The 20,375-nt window shown below is 29.4% G+C and overlaps 3 protein-coding genes across 10 annotated transcripts; 1 reads left to right on the top strand and 2 right to left on the bottom strand.

Moving 5' to 3' along the window:
- Window positions 1-1,787: 1,787 nt before the first annotated feature.
- On the bottom strand, window positions 1,788-7,630 carry LOC137830450 (putative lipase ROG1). Of its 5 annotated transcripts, none has more exons than XM_068637789.1 (12): window positions 7,397-7,630; window positions 6,953-7,307; window positions 6,697-6,764; window positions 5,985-6,055; window positions 5,088-5,330; window positions 3,670-3,833; window positions 3,516-3,571; window positions 3,375-3,427; window positions 3,171-3,288; window positions 2,269-2,366; window positions 2,068-2,158; window positions 1,788-1,952 (listed from the first exon to the last, which is right to left on the bottom strand). In XM_068637789.1, the coding sequence occupies exons 2-11, from the start codon at window positions 7,078-7,080 to the stop codon at window positions 2,087-2,089; spliced, it is 1,071 nt and encodes a 356-aa protein (XP_068493890.1). In that variant the 5' UTR covers window positions 7,081-7,307; window positions 7,397-7,630; the 3' UTR covers window positions 1,788-1,952; window positions 2,068-2,086. The 5 variants fall into 5 exon arrangements, with proteins under 5 accessions (XP_068493890.1, XP_068493888.1, XP_068493889.1 ...); XM_068637787.1 differs by having other exon boundaries at window positions 2,032-2,158; XM_068637788.1 differs by having other exon boundaries at window positions 2,032-2,158; window positions 6,953-7,152; window positions 7,397-7,563.
- Window positions 7,631-11,169: 3,539 nt separating this feature from the next.
- Window positions 11,170-12,066, top strand: LOC137829454 (mitogen-activated protein kinase kinase kinase 20-like). The gene has a single exon (XM_068636257.1). The coding sequence runs from the start codon at window positions 11,170-11,172 to the stop codon at window positions 12,064-12,066; it is 897 nt and encodes a 298-aa protein (XP_068492358.1).
- A 610-nt stretch (window positions 12,067-12,676) lies between these two features.
- Window positions 12,677-18,958, bottom strand: LOC137830452 (cucumisin-like). 4 transcript variants are annotated; one of them, XM_068637793.1, is made up of 10 exons: window positions 18,834-18,952; window positions 17,563-17,651; window positions 16,506-16,600; window positions 16,168-16,402; window positions 14,910-15,429; window positions 14,492-14,595; window positions 14,180-14,401; window positions 13,667-13,778; window positions 13,368-13,581; window positions 12,677-13,243 (listed from the first exon to the last, which is right to left on the bottom strand). In XM_068637793.1, exons 1-10 carry the CDS (start codon window positions 18,918-18,920, stop codon window positions 12,720-12,722), a joined length of 2,202 nt encoding a protein of 733 aa, XP_068493894.1. In that variant the 5' UTR covers window positions 18,921-18,952; the 3' UTR covers window positions 12,677-12,719. The 4 variants fall into 4 exon arrangements, with proteins under 4 accessions (XP_068493894.1, XP_068493896.1, XP_068493892.1 ...); XM_068637795.1 differs by lacking the exon at window positions 17,563-17,651 and having other exon boundaries at window positions 18,834-18,958; XM_068637791.1 differs by having other exon boundaries at window positions 14,180-14,595; window positions 18,834-18,944.
- Window positions 18,959-20,375: the final 1,417 nt, after the last annotated feature.

Raw genomic sequence — 20,375 nt, forward strand, 5'->3', positions numbered from 1 at the left:
AGTAAAAAAAAAAACAATAAGATAATTTTTTTCATTAATAAAAGTTATATACAAAATATAAACTTTTTACATGTTTAGACTGAAAAATCAGTAAAATGTTATATAGTATCACTAAAAAACAGTTATATTCAATAGAATAAAAATTCTTGTTGATTTTAACCGAAAAGTTTTTAATAGTATCAACCAATGTTAATTGGAATATATCATTACTAATATATTTGAACATTTAAATATAATTTAATATTAAAATACTTCTTTACTTGATGATAATGGAATATTTTATCTAAAAAATTAAAATTTGTATATAACTCAAGTTATAAGAAAAAGAGTGCATAAATGTAATATTAGGAAAAATTTAGAATTTGAAGACAATAAAGTCCATATTATTGTAATTGATAAAAAATGATAAATTGAATATAAAATATGAGTCGTAAAAAATACTAAGAAGTATCGGTTAAGAAGAAAATGAGTGAAAATTGAAAATTGACATGACATGCAAATGAGTTTGGAAGAAATAAGGGGAAGCCATTTTGAAAGAGCACTTACTTGTTATGATGCAACACCTTGTCTTGATGAATTGAAATGAAAGTTCTTGATATAACGTGATGTAGTACTTTCTTTGACTTAAGATGATCCATCAATTCAAGGAAAGATTCAGAGCCAAGAATTCTAATAGGAACACTCATATTGTGGAGAAGAACTTTATGAAACAAAGGCTAAAATAAAAAATAAAAGAAGAGATGGAGAAAATCAGTATTTGAATTTAGAGAACCCAAGAGAAGATATAAGAAGAGAGAAACTTATGGTTCAATTACTTATATAAGTTATAAAAGATGGAACTCTGTATGCATAAGAAACTTCAATTACTTAAAGCTTCTAAAGGAAGCTAAAATGTTGGACTAAGGTCGAGTTAGGAGGATAATGTTGAACTAACACTTTTCCTGCCTCACTTCAAATCTCTTCCAATTCACTGCCTGGCTTCAAAATCACTGCAGTTAATCTGATCACTGCTAAACTCTTCAATATATAATTAGCATAACCCTAAAAGCAGGGCTAATAAAAAAATTAACAATTATTAGATATTATATTATACACCAGCTGTATTTTATATGAATATTTTATTTATATATACACTGTTTGGAAATATTTATTTTTTATTACAGGGAAACCTTAATCATTTTGGTATGAACACGTAATTAAATCACATAAGTATTTTAATATTTAATGTTTACAAGACAATGGGCGAAAACTTTAAATTACATATATTCGTTAACTAAGTTACAAAATTAAATCTTTTAAGTATGAGATAACCCAGTTCATGTGAATTCATTTACCATGGCAACTTGGCGAAGTATTTAATCAACTTCTAATTGTCCTTTTATCATACACTGCAAAATATGTACAGTTTGGGCAATATAGTTATTTAATGAAGGAATATTAATAGTTAATTAAGCAGTGTAGCCGTGTCAAATATAATTTGGAGAATTGTTGCAAATATAAATGCTAAAGTGCAACATGCCTAAACTATGTTTTCTTCTGCTAAATCAAATTTCTAAAATCGAGAACGATGTGTGCGCTAAATGAAAAATAAATAAATAGTTGAATTTTAGTACAGTCAGTGTAAATTGTCAATTAATTAAAAACCATCACCCGACATTAAGTAATTATTATACGGTTGATAAATTTACTGTACATACTATATGTACATGATTAAATGACAGTGTAAAAAACATTTACACCGAGGTATATACAAATCAATTTCATAAATAAATAACCTAAAAAGCGAATAAACAAAAAAAAAGAATATAGATAGAAATTCTATTGTCCCCGTGCATTGCACGGTTTCTGACTAAGTTTATACAGTGTGATGGATCATGGATGAGATCCATAAACAAAAACTCATTTTCTTCTTCGCGTCAACTTCATCAGTCAGGAAACCAATTGTTTCCATCCTACAACGAATTCAATTTCAGAAATTTTTTATTATCAATTCTAGTTTACTTACAAATAGCGTAGTCCCTTTAGATTTACCTATAAGAAGTATATATTGTCAAGAAGGAAGCATACTTAAAGAGACACAAGGCTTCTAGAGAAGAAAATGATCAATCATATGTTGTATAACATCTGCACCTTCTATTTGTGTGATTTGGTCTTTGACCTGTAAAACATTGTAAAGGATGGAGGAAGAACATGTGCAGGTAAAACAATGCATTCAAAGGATGCAGACAAGCAAACATGGTGATCACAAGGGTATCGCAAGACACAAACCTGAATGATAGTATGAGAAGCAAATCTATTCTTGCTATTGCGGAAGCTAACATCTACTTTTTCCCATGACACACGAGATAAGCCTGTAACAAGCTCCTCTGCAGTTGTTCATTTGAGTTAGAAATCTTGCAAATTGAAGATAACGTAAAATAATAAAAACAGACCACCGTCATTCATGCCATGTTAGTTATCCAGGGCAAGATCAATGGCGCCTATAACAACCAAATCTTGCGATCAACAAAAATTGTTGGGGTCTACAAAATTTAGAACAAGTGTAGAGCCATCTAGCGTAAGGACCTTTTTATGATCTCTCTTAATGAAGTTGACCCAATAAGTATTTAGGTGATTCATAAAAAGAAATTTGTCATTGTTTATCAGGGTTGTTTTCCGGAAACTGTTTAGCATTTCTCATGGTTTGATTGTACTCCATGAAAGATACTCACCTTCATACGGGATTATTTAATGCTTAAAAGTTACTTGATGCACGAGATTATGGATTTCTTTTAAAACAAACAACTATGGATATTGTTAGAATATTCAAAAAGAGTAACTTCAGAGTAGTAATTTAGATGATCTCCGGAGTGGTTTACATATTTCATTATATTTCCTGATTTATTTCATTATTTGACTCCATTACCCACATTAAATAGAGGTTAGTGCATGGTCTTTTTTGTAACACATCATTACACACCATACTCTAAACCAAATTGCCATTGAAGAACAAAGAAAACATTTAGGGAACGACAGCATTAGGTTAATTTTAGGTAATAGTAAAACGTCTAGACCAGTTCTGTCTAGAGTGCCCCAACAATTAGAATAACTAAAACGTACAAAAGACAACTGTAAATAAGGTGAACATCAGTTTACATTAATAAAAAAATACTAAAGATAAAGACGCTAACCTTCTATCTTGTCAGAGTTGTTATCTTCCGATATGTCATACTGCTCAGAATCAGAACAAGCCTTGCAGTGCTCTTCATATACAACATGCGTATATTTTTCATTGACAGTATCCTTCCACTACCAACCAAATAGTTTTAGCTCATTATATGGTAACAATGATCCATTAAATCAGGCAACATAAAAAGATAAGTTAGTAAATATACATTTGCAAGTTCACTTTGACGTCTAATTGATGACGTTCTCCAGCCAACAATATCTAAGTTATTTTATAAAGGAAAACCAAATAAAAGAATATTCACTTAAATGCACCTATAATTAGTAGAAAGAAGAAGCAAATAGGATACGATCATAGTCCACATTTGAATATGCAAATCTCCGCTTAAAACTGTGCAATGCAGACCTACACAAAACAATAAGACATGAAGATCCTTCAAAGGAATCCATATCAGCAAATTACATTATATAAAAGGAAACTAATATATGAAGTAACAAACATACATGAAATACAAATCACCGCAGTCTTCAATCATGCGTTTAAGCAATGGAGGTTTTCCTTCATCATCATCAGTAAGGAAAAGATGCCGACCAGTTCTTCTAAAAATAAAATGAATAACACAACTGGCAACCTTCTCAAAAGCGGGTACCCCAAAAAGAAATGGAACCTGATTCAAAAACCATTGACATATTTAAATACCGAAGTAAGAATAGGAGAAGGAGATACAACTTTCTTTCATGAAAATATCCCCAGTCAAACATAAGAACTTTATGTCATCCCTCTGAAGGTATTGCAGCATAATTTATAAAATTATCATCATTACAACCTATCAAAGAAATCCATAAATAATCATTTTCTTCGGAAGACAAATTGATGGAGAAAGAAAGAGAAAACTCTTTAGAAGAAATTATTTATACTGAAAAAGTTTAGTTACACTCCAACAGCATCAGGTCAACTTTGGACCTTTTTAATTATCAATTAATACATTAATAATTTATTTAGGGTACTGTTCCTGGGACGTAAAGAGTACCTTCCAACACTTACTATTGGTTTAGTCAAATATTGGAACAAGTTGTAGGATGACAGTTCAAATTTGTATGAAATAGACAACACAAGCCAATAAATATAAGTTATCTGGCTGAGTGAACTGATTAATAGAAACCCGGTATCTTATTAGAAAGTCCAAGGGATTGCTCCCCTCAATACAGTGCCTAACTTGCGGAACTTAAACGATCTGCACCTCCCAATGCCTAATGGCCCTAATTCTCTCATAAACGAGCAGATATGTCTCTCTGGTCTTTTCAGCTCCTCTTTTATTTATAGGCAATATGCCTCATTTCTCTAATTATTCCAGTCCCAACTAACTCAGTCACTAACAACTAAGAAACCACTAACTAACATTATTGTAACTAACTAATAATGGGGTTAGTTAAAAGAAGTCTACATAGGTGTGTTCAAAAAATCCAAAGCAACCCTACCAATACTTAATTCCAAAGCCATATCGTTTTGTGCAGAAAAAAACAAGTCACTTCATAGAAAAGGTTTAGTTAACTAAACCCTAAAATGAAAGAACCATAAAGTGAACCATTTTATGAAGTGGTTTGGTTCGGTTTTTTCAAAATCCAAACCATACACAGGTCTATGTCTAGAGACATGGATAATTAATTTTAAAAAATAAAAATAGAAGAACGACAAATGATAAATAATGGAAATCTCTATCCTACTGATTAAAATCGATTTCCCTCTTCCATAAAATAGTATTATAGGTGATACATATGTGACGAATAGGCCTAAATTTCCCTGATGTGTATACATGAAGAATGAATATTGAAACTAAGCTAAGCTAGATTTATTACATTGCCAACAATTTCTTTAATCTCGATCATTACGTTTGGGAAACAAAAAATTAAGATATTCGTACCTGCTTATTGCCCCTTGATCCTAAATGAGGTGTGGCCACAGCAATGAAATTCATAGCCTCCAAGCCACCTATTGTGCCCACTGAGCCCTCCTTACTTTCTTCATTGCATGAGTCCTTCATAGATCCTTTTTCAGGTGGCCTATACAGCCTCCCAATTGCATATCGTGCAACTAGTCCTCCCACAGAGTGTGCAACAAAAGATATCCTACGCATATTTGGCTTGCTTCGAATCACTTCCAGCACCTACGTGTTAAAGTGTCTGTTAATAACCAATAATTATGGGTATCCAATACCATGAAATATCAAGAGAGTAAAGATCTTAAATTTACATTTATCTGATTAACAAACAGATTCATTTGAACCTAAAGCCACAGAAATTATCCATCTCCAACATACATCAGAAATTGACATATCTACTAGTGAACAAACTTTAAGTTTCCTTCTTCAAACATATAGACTCAGATTGTTGCCCATCCAAAACTTGGGAACATTATATCCTCCTAGAATTCTAGTGTAAGAACAGTTCTTTTGTTTTCCAATAAATTACAAACATTTTGTGAAAGATCAATGTAAAAACTTTCTACATGGTATGCTTCACCAGTGGCAGATAGGATATGTAAAAGACAAATGGGTGCAGCATACTTCATACGATTTGACACAGAACTTCAAAAATCAAAATAATACTAGGATTATACTAACATGTTAACTTATTTCTTTTCCTTTTTACATACTGAGGATAATCCTTGTTGTATATCATAAGAACAATAACATTTATGGTATAATGGCAAAGATAGGGTAATATAATCAACAGAACAGATCTAGTGAGATTAGATTAAAATGACTTTCACATGACATGCCAATTCATAAAACAGGTTTCCATTATAATCAGATACTGACCTCTTCTGCTAATCTCTCCCCCATTACATCCACACCATCTAGTGTGAGCGTAGACACATTTCGTTCGCTACCTGGGTGGAAAGATGGAGAAACGTAAAAGCAAGCGCAATATACAAAATTTATAGCCCATTCTAGTTTTGAGAAGAAATTAATATCCAAGAAGAATGTAGTAAACTAATACCACAAATAAATAAATAAATTATCCATTATAGTACCGTGAAATTTTTTCATTCAAACTCAATAAATTAATGATGAAGAATTAAGGATACATTATTTTGAACAATTTCTTAATGAAAGATATCTTCTCCACAGTTCACAGTCAAAGAATAAAAAAGGAAGTGCAGGAATAAACATATGATCAAAATACATTAAACATTCAAGAGGTCAAATCACAGTTCAGTCGGCCATAGCCATTACAACCACAACATAAAGGACAAAGAGTTCAACTTGCATAAACTGTTAATTGAAAAGTTATTAAATATCAACTAATCAGAAATCAACATTCATATGATTTTTAAGGCGACTATTTTAACAACTAATAAACTTACCGAGCATGAAACTTCATTTGTCATTAGACAACATTGTAAAAGACTTTTACCAGTGAATGCATTATTTATTCTTAACATAAATCAAACAATCCTATACAAAACACCAACAATCTCTTGTTTTAACCACACCAGTACAATCACCAAAGCTTTTCAAAGAGCCTTACAGTGAACAAACACTTTATCAGGCAACTCCTTGACAAATTGCTCCGCGGCATATTTCCAATCCGTTGTACTGCAGAAACAAACAATTAACACACGACCAGATAAATCAGTTAATTTCAAGAAACACGCACACTAAACTGAATCCACAAAGCAACAAGACTCAATTCAAACAAACACTCCGTAAAACCTCAACACCAAAACAAAACAACACAAATTACAGCATCTCATCAAAATCGAAGTGAAGCAACGATGATATACCGTCCGAGAATTCCATTCACCATCACTACGAGGTGATCCGCGGAGGACGCGAGCGAGGGTTCCGAACTCCAAACATCGCGGCTTCCATCAACCACCGACTCCGACGCGCACACGTTCTTCTCCTCCATAGGAAAAAAAAAAAAAGCCAAAACCCTAGCGATTCGCGAGGCGAAATCGGAGTCCGAATCAGATAGCAATAGCTGCGCGAAAGCCGTAGAAACTCCAAAATTTTGCCGGGAAAATCGTAGAGAAAGCGGGAGAAAATAAAGCGAAAAAGTGAGAGTAGAGTTCTAAGATGATCCAGATGACGGTGCCGGAAAAGGAAACCCTACGATGATTCGATTTCGATTTGGTGCTATTTATACGAAGAAAAGTTAGCTAGATTTGGCGCTATTTATAAGAAGAAAAGTTAGGTACTGTTTGGGAGTGATCGGTGAGTGTTACCTGAGGAGGAAGGAAACAAATGCGGAAAACGATGGGACACGTGGCGGAACAACGAGAGTTGAGAGCGTTGGAAAGGAGAAGAAAATGTGAACGCCACTTCTGAATTGTGAAGAGAAATGAACGTGTTGATGATAGGACAGTGTTTGGTTTTGGATAACGGTGACAGAAGATCTGGGTTATTTTATTTCCGATAATCCAGCAAAAAGGAAGTGTTGTTATGGGTTAGTTGCTTCTGAAGAAAGAAAGAAAAGAGAAAACAAATAAATAAATGATCATATTTTCTAAACACACTTCTTTTAATATTTTTTTTTCTTGAAATTTTCCCAAAAATTAATTTTAATAATTTTTCCTTATTTTTAAAACTTTTTTTCTCCTTGATCCAATATAACTATGTTATTTTTTATTAATTATTTCATAGTAATACAGATAATTATATATTGAATAGGGACGTATAAATAATTTCGTAAAGATAATTTTATTAAAATTTATGTAGAGAAATGAAAATATTTGATAATATGAAAAATATTATATCCAATTTTAAATCTTTAGGTAGTTAATTTTGAGTATAAAGATTTTTTTTTTCAGCATGAGTATAAAGATTATCCAGTTACTTCTTCTGAATTAAATTAGAGGGTTATGTAGTTACATGATCTTATACAATTATATATTTATCAAATGATTAAACTAGTTTAGTTGATAAAGAATAAAATAGTCTAATTAAAAAATACACTAAAAATAATTATAAAAATTGTTTTTAATATATACTGTGATAAAAATAAAAAGTTATTTATATAAATGTATCTAATTAGGTTTGAGCAAATTCATCACTCTACCTAATTAAAAATCTTTACTTACTCTTAATAGGTTAATAGGTTGGATTACCTTTAGTTTATAGAATAATAATATAAATTAAAAAATAATTATATTATTATTCACAATCCTTGAAACAAAAATAATAAATTTTCACTAACCATCTCACTAATAATTTACTTCCCATTAACCATCATAATAACTCATTAAGTCCCATTAGTCATCATAATGACTTGGGAAGTCTTAAAAACACAAAAAAAAAAAAAAACTTATTTGAACCAAACTAAAAGTAATATGAACATATTCCATCAAACTGAAAAGTTAAAATTACATAAAAGAAATAGGAAAAGAATTTACAATTTTTTTGGTCATGTGAGATTGCGGCAGTTTCTTCCTCCACCCTTACATTTTTCTTCATACATCCCAATTTTGTAAATTCCAAAACTGACCTACATATTCATCAATCCAAAAGTGAATTATGTTGCTTTTCGAATGAGAGGGTGTTAGAAGCAAAGTTTACATAAATTGTTGATTTCTGTATTGCTAAATCTAGAATGATTTTTTTTCAATTATGGATTTCTGAATCTAGAATGCATATTTTGAATTACGGATTGGTGGATCCGGAGTGGTTTTTTTAATTATGGATGTTTTGAATATTTTTTATTTTAGATTAACATTGTCATTCTTGTATTACCAGAAGCACCAATCCGGGAGATTACCGGATGCGCCAATCCAAAATTTTACCGGAAGCGTCAATCCGAAAATTTACCGGATTTCATAATTCGGAATTAAAAAAAAAGTACAATTTTATATAGGGACAGTTTTGTCATTGCGCAACCTTGTGGAGGTGCAGGAAGAAAAATATAGGGGTGCAGGAAGAAACTGCCTTGAGATTTTCATGTTGTGTTGGTCCTAGCATGTTCTAACTTAAAGAGGTTCCTAACTTCAGGCTGTGTCTTTCTGCACCTCCATATATTCTCCTCCCACCTCCATATATTTTCATATTTCCAAAAATACCTCTCTGTAATATTCTTAATTACGCAATCTGGAAGTCTTTTTTCAAATTCGTAATTAGCTTTGGATTACATAATCCAGAAGTCTTTTTTCAGATGCATGATCAGTTTCCGGATTATGTAATCTAAAAGTCTTCTTTAGCTTCCGGATTATGTAATCCATAAGTCTTTTTTCAAATGCATATCCGGATTACATGATCCGAAAGCTACTCTATGGGGGTGGCACAAGAAGGTTAAAAAGGTATTTTTCACGTTGTGTATAGGGTGACAAAAAAACCTATGAAGGTGCTGGAAACTTCAAGGGTTTGGAACCAAAATTAAGGAATTGTCTAAGTCTAATTCGAGATCCATTAGTCAAAAAGATAAAAAGAAATTTTTAATTGTTTTAAATTTTATTTTACTTAAAAATTATAATAATAAGGTACAAATTTTTGACATTTTTTCCTTTGCACTCATGAAACTTGTGATCTCATCAAAATTTTGCTAGAGACATCTTAATGTTTTCTTAAGGATGATAATGTGGACCACTTTTTTTATAATTTATATAATAAATTAAATATTTAATTAATATTTTTCATGTTAATATAAATATAACTGAATAAATTATAAATATATTAATTATAAACAGATATAAAATACTATGATAATATATATATATATATAAAAGATAAAAAAAGATAATAAGGATAGATTGGATAACCAAACCAATAAACTAAAAACCAAATATAATATAAAAAAGATATAGGATATAATAAAGAAAAGATAATAAACATTATCATAAAATTTGACTCATTAAATCATCTATCCTATTATATTTTAGTTAACAGATGAAATGAATAAGCTATAAACCAAATCTAATATAAAAAATATAGGATATAATAAAGAAAAGATATGAATAAATAAAGATTATCATAAAATTTTACTTAGTAAATCATCTATCTTATTATCTTTTATTTAACAGATGAAATCTTATCTTTATCCTAAGAATAAAAGATAAAATTATAATCTAAAACATAAGATTTTTTTTTTTTTTTACATTTTAAATATGGGATATTATCAATAATTTTAAATTATATTTTTTTCTAGACTCCTCGTAAATAAATCTATTTTGATTTACCATAAAACTACTTTTTTATTCTTATTTTTTCGTACATACATCTATATTAATTAGTTAGTTTGAAAGTTGTTTTGTATTAAATTTTGTTAAAAATAAATTGTAATATTTTTCAGTTATATTAAGTCATTTCAAATCTCACACACAAAGTCATGATTAAACTATATTCTTTCTTTTCTTAATGAAATAAACTATATTGTATTTCTCTAATATTTGGTACACATGATCACAAGTAAATATAATTTGTAATCTTTTTCAAAATGATAATTAATCTTTAAATTACCCAAATTATTATTTATGCACTAATAACATCATCAATAGAATAAATTAAATTCCCGGATAGAATATTAGGACCTCAATACTTAATAATTTCCTGCCATAACCGTATTATACATTCAATAATTTCCGAAATATATGTAAAATATTAATATAAAATAACACTTATTCTCATCATTATTTATGTTAATACTAGATTAAATTTTATATTCTTAATTTAAGATAAGAAATCTAATGATTTATCGTATAAATCATCCATAATCTTTTTTTTTTCTCATCAGATATATTTTTTTTAACTACTCAATTAGTTAAAATAAGGAATTACACAGTTTAACAATATCTTCAATTATCTTTTCACATCAACAAATATTTTCAAAGATAAGATGAAAATTTGGTTGTGATATATATATCATTGGATGTGAAATAGATGCATGCATTAAAGTTTCTTTTAGTTTCTTCTCTTTTTTATAATTCTTGTTTTGTTCTTAAATTTTTTTTGTATTGTTTTGTAAAATTAGAATAGAATTTGGTGTATGCAAGTGCCAGTGAAATCAGAATACATGGCAGAGTGGAAGAATTTGAGAGTTTTAGGGAAAGGTTCATATGCTGTGGTGTATCTTGCTGGTGTGATTCTTCCAAAAGAACACAAGTGGAGGTTTGCAGCAGTGAAAACTTCAAATCGTTATTCTTTTTCCTTTGATTCACTCCAAAAGGAGAAAAGGATATTGGAGTTATTCAAAGGTTGTCAAGAGATCATCCAATATTATTTTTGTCAGTACAGTTTGGAAGAAAGTTCTGTGATCTGCAATCTTTTTATGGAGTTTGCTCCTCATGGTTCTTTTGGTGATTTGATAAGAAAGAAGGCACTGGAAGAGAAGGAAGTGATAATCTATACTCATATGCTTCTCAAGGGACTTTGCTGCATTCATAGAGAAGGAGTTGTTCACTGTGATCTCAAACCAGACAACATTCTTCTCTTTCCTTCATCTGACGCTCATGCAAAGTATCAACTGAAGATTGCTGATTTTGGATTGTCCAAAACTAGAGGAGAGACAAATGATGACTTAGGGAAGATCAGATTTAGAGGCACACCCTTCTACATGTCACCTGAATCTGTTGTAGGTTTTATGGAAGCACCCTTAGATATATGGTCTCTTGGCTGCATTGTCATTGAGATGATCACTGGATCTCCAGCATGGTGTGATATACAAAGCCAGCAAAAGCTAATATGGAAGCTTGGATTCCTTCAAGAAGCACCAAAGATACCTAATGAACTTAATTGGGATTGCAAAAACTTCTTGAGCAAGTGTTTTGTGAAGGACCCTAAGGAGAGATGGACAGCCAAAATGCTTCTGGATCATCCTTTCATACAAAAGGAATATCCAACCTCATCTACTTTTAATCCTTCCTCTTTTTTCTCTTATGATATTGTTAGCTTTGTATCACATAAGAGATAGAATATCACTATCGAGTTCAATGCTTTGATGATTCTGTACATTTGATGATGATGCAGACATGTACATTTTTCCAATGTAAAAGTTTGAGTATAGTGCAGACATGTACATTTTTATGCAGACTCAATAAATAGTGTTTGTTGGTTGTTTGGTTTATAAATTTAGCAAAATTAGTAATTGTGTTGTTATTATAATGTTTCTGCAAGTGTAGTAGTAATAATTCATGCATGCAAATGCAAATGGTTCTTCTTTTTATTTCCAGTAAATAGTATAACATTGTGTAGTGTAGTTATCACCAAGGCTCGTTTTACCTTCAAAAATAAAGAAAAAAATGAATTTGATAATATTTAAAAAACAAGTGTTAAAATGATCAAGTTTATTCGGAACCAGTGAACCAAGAAAAATTAATTTTAGAACGTTGAGGGTAAATAATACCAAATGGAAATTACTTTTTCAAAATTTAGAATTCAATTTTTAAAACATTAATTTAAGAAAGATTGACATGTGTTAATAAGTTTTGAAAAAGTTAGTGATTATAGTTTTTATACAATACTACAACAGATATGTTTGAAAAATTCAGTTTTATAACAGTAAACAAAAGCATACATAAGAATAATATAAGGATTTTTTTTTTATTGCTTTAAGTATAAGCATTTTTATGCAGTGAACACAACAATAGGGCTCCTTACTTGAAAAGTTCCATCATCCCAAATCAAAGAAGACGAAACTATCTCTGCATTAAGTGTCCCTTCAATCACAAGAGTGAAGGACTTCTTTTGACCCACAGATGAGAAGGAAATAACATCTGGTTCCACTTTGAATTTTAACAAAGATGGAGGTGCAGTTATTCTAGCTTTATATGTTGATGTGTTGGTTCCAACATTGGTAACCGTTCTATGAAAAGTGTGACTAAAAGGTGTTGAAGTGCTCATGGAAAGAGCAAAAGATGGGAGATTAAGATCCCAAACCATTCCATTTTTGGGTTGTGTGCAGCTACTATGATCGTTTGTAATAGTTCTTAGCTTTTTGGTATCATATCCTTGGCCGCATAAAAAGTTAACATAATCACTTTCATTTGCATCATAAACTAAACCAGGATTTAGTGCCTTCATAGGGTTGATTTGGCCAGCACCATAAGCAAATTCAGCTTCAGGATTAAGTAATGCACTCATTGGGGTAGCTGCAAAAGAACAACAATCATATCAAAATACATTCATGCATAACAATATTACATTTTTACTTTCTTTGTGAAAAATGTTCATCAGCAACATTCATGTGATTTAGAGGTTGAGAACAGTGATTACCAGTGGTCATCAGAGCTGATTTGATTGCTGCAGGGGACCAATCAGGATGAAATGATTTGACATAAACTGCAGCAGCAGTAGCATGAGGGCATGCCATTGAAGTGCCAGACAGTATATTATAGTCTGCAATTCTCGTATCTCCTTTGACATCAGAAACAGGAGAAACTGGAGACCATGCAGCTAAAATGTTAACCCCTGGAGCAGCTAAATCAGGCTACAAAATCAAGAAATAGTTAGAGTAGGCTAGCTATATCTTTGGAAATAGAAACTGTTATGTGTATTACATTGCATAAAGTTACCTTAAGAATGTTTGGAGTGATTGCATTTGGTCCTCTAGATGAGAATGAAACTATGTAAGGGGCTAATGAGTCTTTAAGTTCATTACTCTTAAATATAGTAGCAGTGGGATTACTGTAGTATGCAGTTAACACAATACAAATTAGTCATATGTAATGAAAATGGCATGCATTTTATCAGAAGAAAAAACAAATTTTAATCTTCTATTCTAACTTCAAAGTGTAGTAAAGATGGCTAAGAACATAAAGAGAGGTCCTGATATGAGATATGTGGTACCACATTGTTTTTAAGAACTTATTTGTGATATGGTGCACAAACTCTTAAGATATAATAAGAATTTCTCAGATGAGATGTCATAACTCAGAACCAGCAAGAGAAAATAGTAAAACTCAGAAGAAGAAAAATTAGTGTTCTGTTCTTGAGAAGAGAGGAAAAATGCATATTTACAGAAGAATCAAACTTGACCTACACAATCATATGGTACATGTGACAGAAAAAAAAAAGGTAAAATATACCTTGATAGATTTATGTAAGATTGTATGATTGCACCATCTACGAGGCCAATGACAACTGCTGGCAATGCATATATAAAAGCCACATCTTTTGGCACTGAACTTCTTAGTAAAATACCAGCCGCTCCCGACACCAATCCCAAAGATGAAGGTCCTTGAAAACCATCACACAAAACAATTTTTCCCTTCACCAAATTCTCGTCTAAGGAATTTTCTAGGCATAACCTATGTAGTGATAATGTTAGGATAAAGTATTGAAACTCACTAAGTGTAATTGTAAAATTGTTACTAGAGAGAAGGATTAGATTTTGGTACCTGGATATGGAACTATTGTATCCACCACTGATGTTTGGTGCATTTCTACCATAAATGAATGGATAGCTCTCGTTTTTTAGATCAAATGTATTAACAGAAACTCCCTGAATATTGAATAAAGTTTGTTGATTCGTTAAAACAAAGGAAGGCTTGCCATTGATCACAATATGAAGCCTCACTAGCATGGTTAACACAACTATCAATTTTTTAATTAATGAACATGTGAACTCTTAAGAGTTGTGAAATTTAGAGAAATTCATTAGTATGTAAACTCTGAAGTTTGAAAACACTATTCACAGCTCAAAAATGGAAAAATGCAGTAAAGAAGAGTAAATTGAAAAAAAAATATATAGAAAACAAAAGTGAGTTATAAGAATGTAAATATGATGTAAGAACAAACAGTTGTACTCTGAATTACCTGATAAACTGTGCCATCACCCAACTGAACACTGGTAAAAAACTTTCTGTCTATAGTGCTAGCAGCTACAGAAAGTGACCATGGTGCATTTTTTGATATTGTATATAACTCTGGACCCTTATTGCCAGCTGAAGTGGACGTTAATATGCCTTTCTTCATGGCATGGAAACTCCCTATGGCAAATGTATCATTGAAATAGCTGTTGTGTACTACTTCTGAAGGTCCTAATGAAATGGAAATGATGTCAACACCATCTTCAATGGCTTCATCGTAAGCTTGAAGGATGTCAGCATCTTCACAACCTGATGACCAGCAAGGTTTGTACACAGCAATGCGTGCTGAAGGAACTCCTCCTCTGGCTGTCCCAGAGGCAAGGCCAAAGAAACTTGTGGACTTAACTGAGTTTCCAGCAGCAGTGGATGCACAGTGAGTGCCATGCCCATCTGCATCCCTTGGAGATATGAAGTCATCTTTTTCATATGAATCCCTCATGTTAAAGTATTTTGCTCCAATTATTTTACTGCAAAAAGGGTTGTGAAAACATGCATAAATAGATTGCTAAAAGTAAATCTTTCTGCAAAACATTTTAGATACTTTTACTCTTGTCTTTTAAGTATTAACATTGTTTATTTTATCAGCAAGAAACAATATATACATATGAATTACTTCAGAGGCGATCCAATCCAAATAAAAAAAACTAAAACAACCATTCAGCACAGCACCTTCCAAACAACTACACACCTAACCCCGTCTAACAAATACAAACTCAAACAAGCTAAATCAAGAAAAGTCAAGTCAAAGGATAAGACACCAATCAGAATAAGACAAACAAACAGAGGAGAATTTAGAAGTAATTCAAGACCAAACTTTCAACTGAGTTAAAGAAAAATCTAAAAAGTATTAACATTCGTACTGTTATTCCATCTAAAAGTTATTCATTTGTAACATATCAAACTTTCAAGAGACTATAAGATGCTTCTAATGCAACCTGTGAGAGACCATGTTTAGTGATCAAAATCCATTTTTAACACGAAAATTCATCTGAAAACTATAATTTTCAACTGTTATGTCCATGATCTTTCTAGCTAAAATGTGCAAGGAGTTGGCTTTAAGCAACAAGAAAACATTGATTATGCTTTTCTACATTTCTTGTATAATAAAAACTTCTAATCTCACTTCTAGATGCTCAAAATCAGTTTTATGGTTTGGTGTTAACAAAGTGCTATAGATGTATATGAGTGTAAGGAATGTTATGTACTTGTTGCAGGTGAAGTTATGGCAACTGCCCTTCCATTTTTTTGGAGGTGGACCAAATCCTTGGTCATTAAAACTATCAGACTCTGGCCAAATTCCAGAATCTATCACTCCAATAATTATGTCGCTCTCTGTACTTGTTCTCTCTACAGACTGAGATAAGCCTATGAAATCCCAAGACCTTGTTGTATGCAGTTCATTCTTTTTGTTTGGGAATACAGAAACCACACCATCCAATCCTAAGAAAATATCAGAATCACAAGTATGATTCATTACATTGATACATAAAAAGCTAATTTGATATGAGATAGAGAGATTATGCATGTAATGTAATCAATATACCTGCCATTCTCACTGCTGCTTCTTCTGTTAGCTTTGCAACAAAACCATTAAAACTCTTCTTGTAGCTATGCAGCAAAGTATCTGCTGGAAATTTGCTGCATGGATGGCATTTGAAATGGTAAATATTTTAGTAAAACACTTTCTTACTTGATCATGATTTTCATAAAATAAAACCATTTTAAAAAATGTTTATGCTAATGCTTCATTGGAAATTGATATGCATGTAACTAATATATTAGTAGAAATTAGCATAGATAGTGCAATTATTTTTAAACTCTAAAACCTCAATAAATTATTTATGCCCTCAAACTATAGAATTGTTGGTTCTTTCATGCTGAAAAATTTAATATCAATATCCATGAGCAAACTAATATAATACCAATAAATCACAAGAAAACTCATATAAGATACTAGAACATCACTTTTTATCTAAAAAAAATTTATGACAATGTTCTTATCTAAGAAAACTTATGGCAATAAATTTACTAGTACTATTGAATTCCTTAATTATTCTAAAAATATATACTTAGTTAGTAACTGATAAAATTCTACTTTTTATCTAATTTTTCCTCGACTAATAAATTTGACTTGATTTTCGAAAATGACTAAGGAAACAAAATCATTGACTGTATTAAAATATAATATTATATATTTTAAATTAATAAACACTTAGAAAACAAACATAAATATATTATGTTTATAATTACAAAGTTATGTGATTTGTTAAACTACGAAACAATTGAAAATAATTAGCAGTTATATGAAAAAGTTTGACGATGAATCTTTTTATTTGACAAATCCAATTATAAAATATTTACAACTTTATAAGAAAATTTTAAAATTCGTACAAACCAAAATTATAAAACATGATTTGATTTGACTTATATTTTATATTAAGTTAAAATTAAACCAAATTTAGCATCATCTTATTTTATATTTAATTCCAATGGTTTTATAAAAAAAAATTTCAAATCAAATAAAAAAAATTGAACCAAATCCTATCACAAACAGTTAAAAAAATAATAGAAAAAACTAAAAAGAAAATTGAATTATTAACCTGCCAAGGATATTTTGGACCATACTGATGTGAAGTGATTCCGTAGATTCTACGCCCTTATGACAATCACCCATGTACACAATGTACGACTTCAAAATAAAATACAAAATAAAATACAGAAAATTGTTATTTACAATCTAAAAATTTATTTCCATGTTAAATTAATTCTTGTAAATAAAGAAACTTAAAAAAAAGTTCTTATAGTTTTATTGAAGTTTTCGAATTTATCAAGTAAAGACCGAAGAGAAAATAAAAACATGTATTTATTTAGGGATAAAAAAATGTTTAATTTAGGAACTTAAATAAATTTCATAATTTTATTTGAATTTCTTTGAATTGAATCACAAAATGTCCCCGACATAAAGAGATTAAAGTATAGTACATAAAATATTTTTATAATAAAAGTTATTATGTGAAATTTTAATTTGATTTTTTAAATCTTATCTTATATTTTTTTATGATTTTTTTATAATTTTTATTTCAAATATAAAAAATTGATAAGAATTATATTTTAATTCATTTTTTATTTTATTGTTAATAGAAATATATATATATATATATATATATATAATGAAAAAATGTTTTAATTTTTATAATTTAAAGTATTAATTTTTTTTAATATATCAACATATTTAAAAGTGAGATTAAACTCAGATTTTAAATTTCTGATTATCTATCTATATATAATATAAACCAATCATTTTCAGACAATTAATATATCAGGGTAGGTAGAACGTAAGTTAATTAGACCTTAAAATTTATAGCAAAATTAATGTATGAACAAAGAGTTTTATATCATTATTCAATTTCTGAGATGCATAAAATATATTTTTATATTAATAGTTATTTCAAAATTCATATTTCATTATTATTATTATTATTTATATAGATTAATAATGTAAATTTTTCTGCAACTCGTATATAAAAAAATACACTCAATTTCGATATTCATTTTTTACACATTTTGAAAATTTCCTCAACTTTCTAAAACATAATAGCTTGCCATAAAAGTAGGGTTCTCAAAATTGATAAAATTCAAATAACAATTAGAATATACATATTAAAGTCTTTTTATTCTCAAAAGATGCACAAATATATACATATTTCTTCAAGAGTGTGTAATTTAAATGTTTTTTTAGAAAATAATAATATCATTTTCTTAAAAACTATATTTTTACTAAAATCTCTTTCAAAGATGATAAAAAATACACTATATATAATTTCCTTAACTAAAAGTGCACCTAATAAACTTGAGATGAAAATTTATTTACCTTTCTTCCATCTTCAGAATATGTTTGAGTGAAAAGAAGAAAGAATGTAAGTGTGAGGAGAAGATAGCATAATCTAAGAGATATCATAATTTTTGGCAATGAAAATTTTGATGAAATGAAACCCTAATATCCAAATTCTTCTTAAGGGTATTTATAGGGAAGAATTTGATCTTTTAGAGACTTGGTCCTAGTAGTTACTTTACACATATTAATTCAGAAAACTTGTATAAACATGCAATTGGGTGAATTTTTTTTCTTCCTATTTCGTTTTCAATCACAATTATTAAGTATGAAACTAATAAAAGCAACCAATGGATTGATATTTAGAATAAAAGTAAGAATTTACACTATCAAACAATTAAATATAATAATAAAATATTTTGTGAAAAAAATAATCAAACAAAATTATTAAAATAATAAAATCACCTTATAAACTGATTTTTATAATACATTCACCCAAATATAATGAACTAAATAACTTGTTTACACCTCAAATACTTACATTCTCACTAAGTTAAAAATAATTTATCACCCTTTTAATCAATCAATACATCTCATTAATATGAAATCATGATATAGTAATTAAAATATAAATATCGTTAATATATAAAGTATTACTATGAAAAACATTGTAGAAATTTCAAATATTCTAAAACGTGTTTTCAAAGTAAAATTATAACCAAGTTAATAAACTTTAAAATGAAAAATATCTTCAATGAAGTCATCTAACTCATGTGGACATCTTTTTTATATATAAATTTTTACTTTTTTATATTTTTTTATTTTTTTATATTTAATTATTTAGAAGAGGTGATAAGAAAGAACAATTCAAGGATGAGAAGGTGAGAAAAATTCTTTAAATCACAGCTTTCAACATTCATTTAAAGGTCAACCATGGAATTAGATTACAGAATATATCAAATTGGTGTTGACTGACTTTTTCTAAGTAACCATTAGATGAGATCTTGATATTTCTTGAACATTTCATTTGTAACTATGACATTTTTTATTCTGTCAAAGAAAATATTTGGATCACAAACATTATTTTAAAAAATTGAAGGTAAGATAATTTTAATTATCCAACTTAAAATGAGGAGCTGGATGATAAAGTTTATTTTCATTTTGAATTCAGAAAATTAATGATCAGATTATCACTAATTTTAGAGCTCATTATGTATGTAATTCATTCTTACCATAACTTCAATTGGTATTTTTTAAAATTAATGACACTTCAACATTTTAAGAGTAATTATTTTTGTATACCTGTACAACTTTTTACATTATATATTTAAATGAGTTAGAATTTTATAATAATAATTTTTTAAAATAACACAAAATATTAAACTCTTACTATTACTGAATCTTATAAAATCAGAAACTTGTACTTATTTATATATTATTATTTATATATTATAAATAGAAAGCTTGTAGTTATTTATATATTATTTATATTTTATAACACACTCACGTGAAATGACTATTTTGTCCTAATAATTTTAAATTTTTGTCTTCCGGATATTTATATCTGTAAGTCAAATTACA

This window comes from Phaseolus vulgaris, chromosome 7, assembly GCF_000499845.2.
Source record: "Phaseolus vulgaris cultivar G19833 chromosome 7, P. vulgaris v2.0, whole genome shotgun sequence".
Taxonomy (NCBI): Eukaryota; Viridiplantae; Streptophyta; class Magnoliopsida; order Fabales; family Fabaceae; genus Phaseolus; species Phaseolus vulgaris.

Excerpts from the sequence above, each read along its gene's own strand:
- LOC137830450 (XM_068637789.1), bottom strand. The coding sequence starts at position 7,080 with ATGGAGGAGAAGAACGTGTGCGCGTCGGAGTCGGTGGTTGATGGAAGC. Across the intron at positions 3,572-3,669 it reads TGCGGTGATTTGTATTTCAT|GTCTGCATTGCACAGTTTTA; the intron begins GTATGTTTGTTA and ends TGTTTTGTGTAG. Across the intron at positions 3,428-3,515 it reads TTCAAATGTGGACTATGATC|ATATTGTTGGCTGGAGAACG; the intron begins GTATCCTATTTG and ends AAAATAACTTAG.
- LOC137829454 (XM_068636257.1), top strand. The coding sequence starts at position 11,170 with ATGGCAGAGTGGAAGAATTTGAGAGTTTTAGGGAAAGGTTCATATGCT.
- LOC137830452 (XM_068637791.1), bottom strand. The coding sequence starts at position 18,920 with ATGATATCTCTTAGATTATGCTATCTTCTCCTCACACTTACATTCTTT. Across the intron at positions 17,652-18,833 it reads ATTCTGAAGATGGAAGAAAG|TCGTACATTGTGTACATGGG; the intron begins GTAAATAAATTT and ends TTTATTTTGAAG. Across the intron at positions 13,582-13,666 it reads TCACTCCAAACATTCTTAAG|CCTGATTTAGCTGCTCCAGG; the intron begins GTAACTTTATGC and ends TTGATTTTGTAG.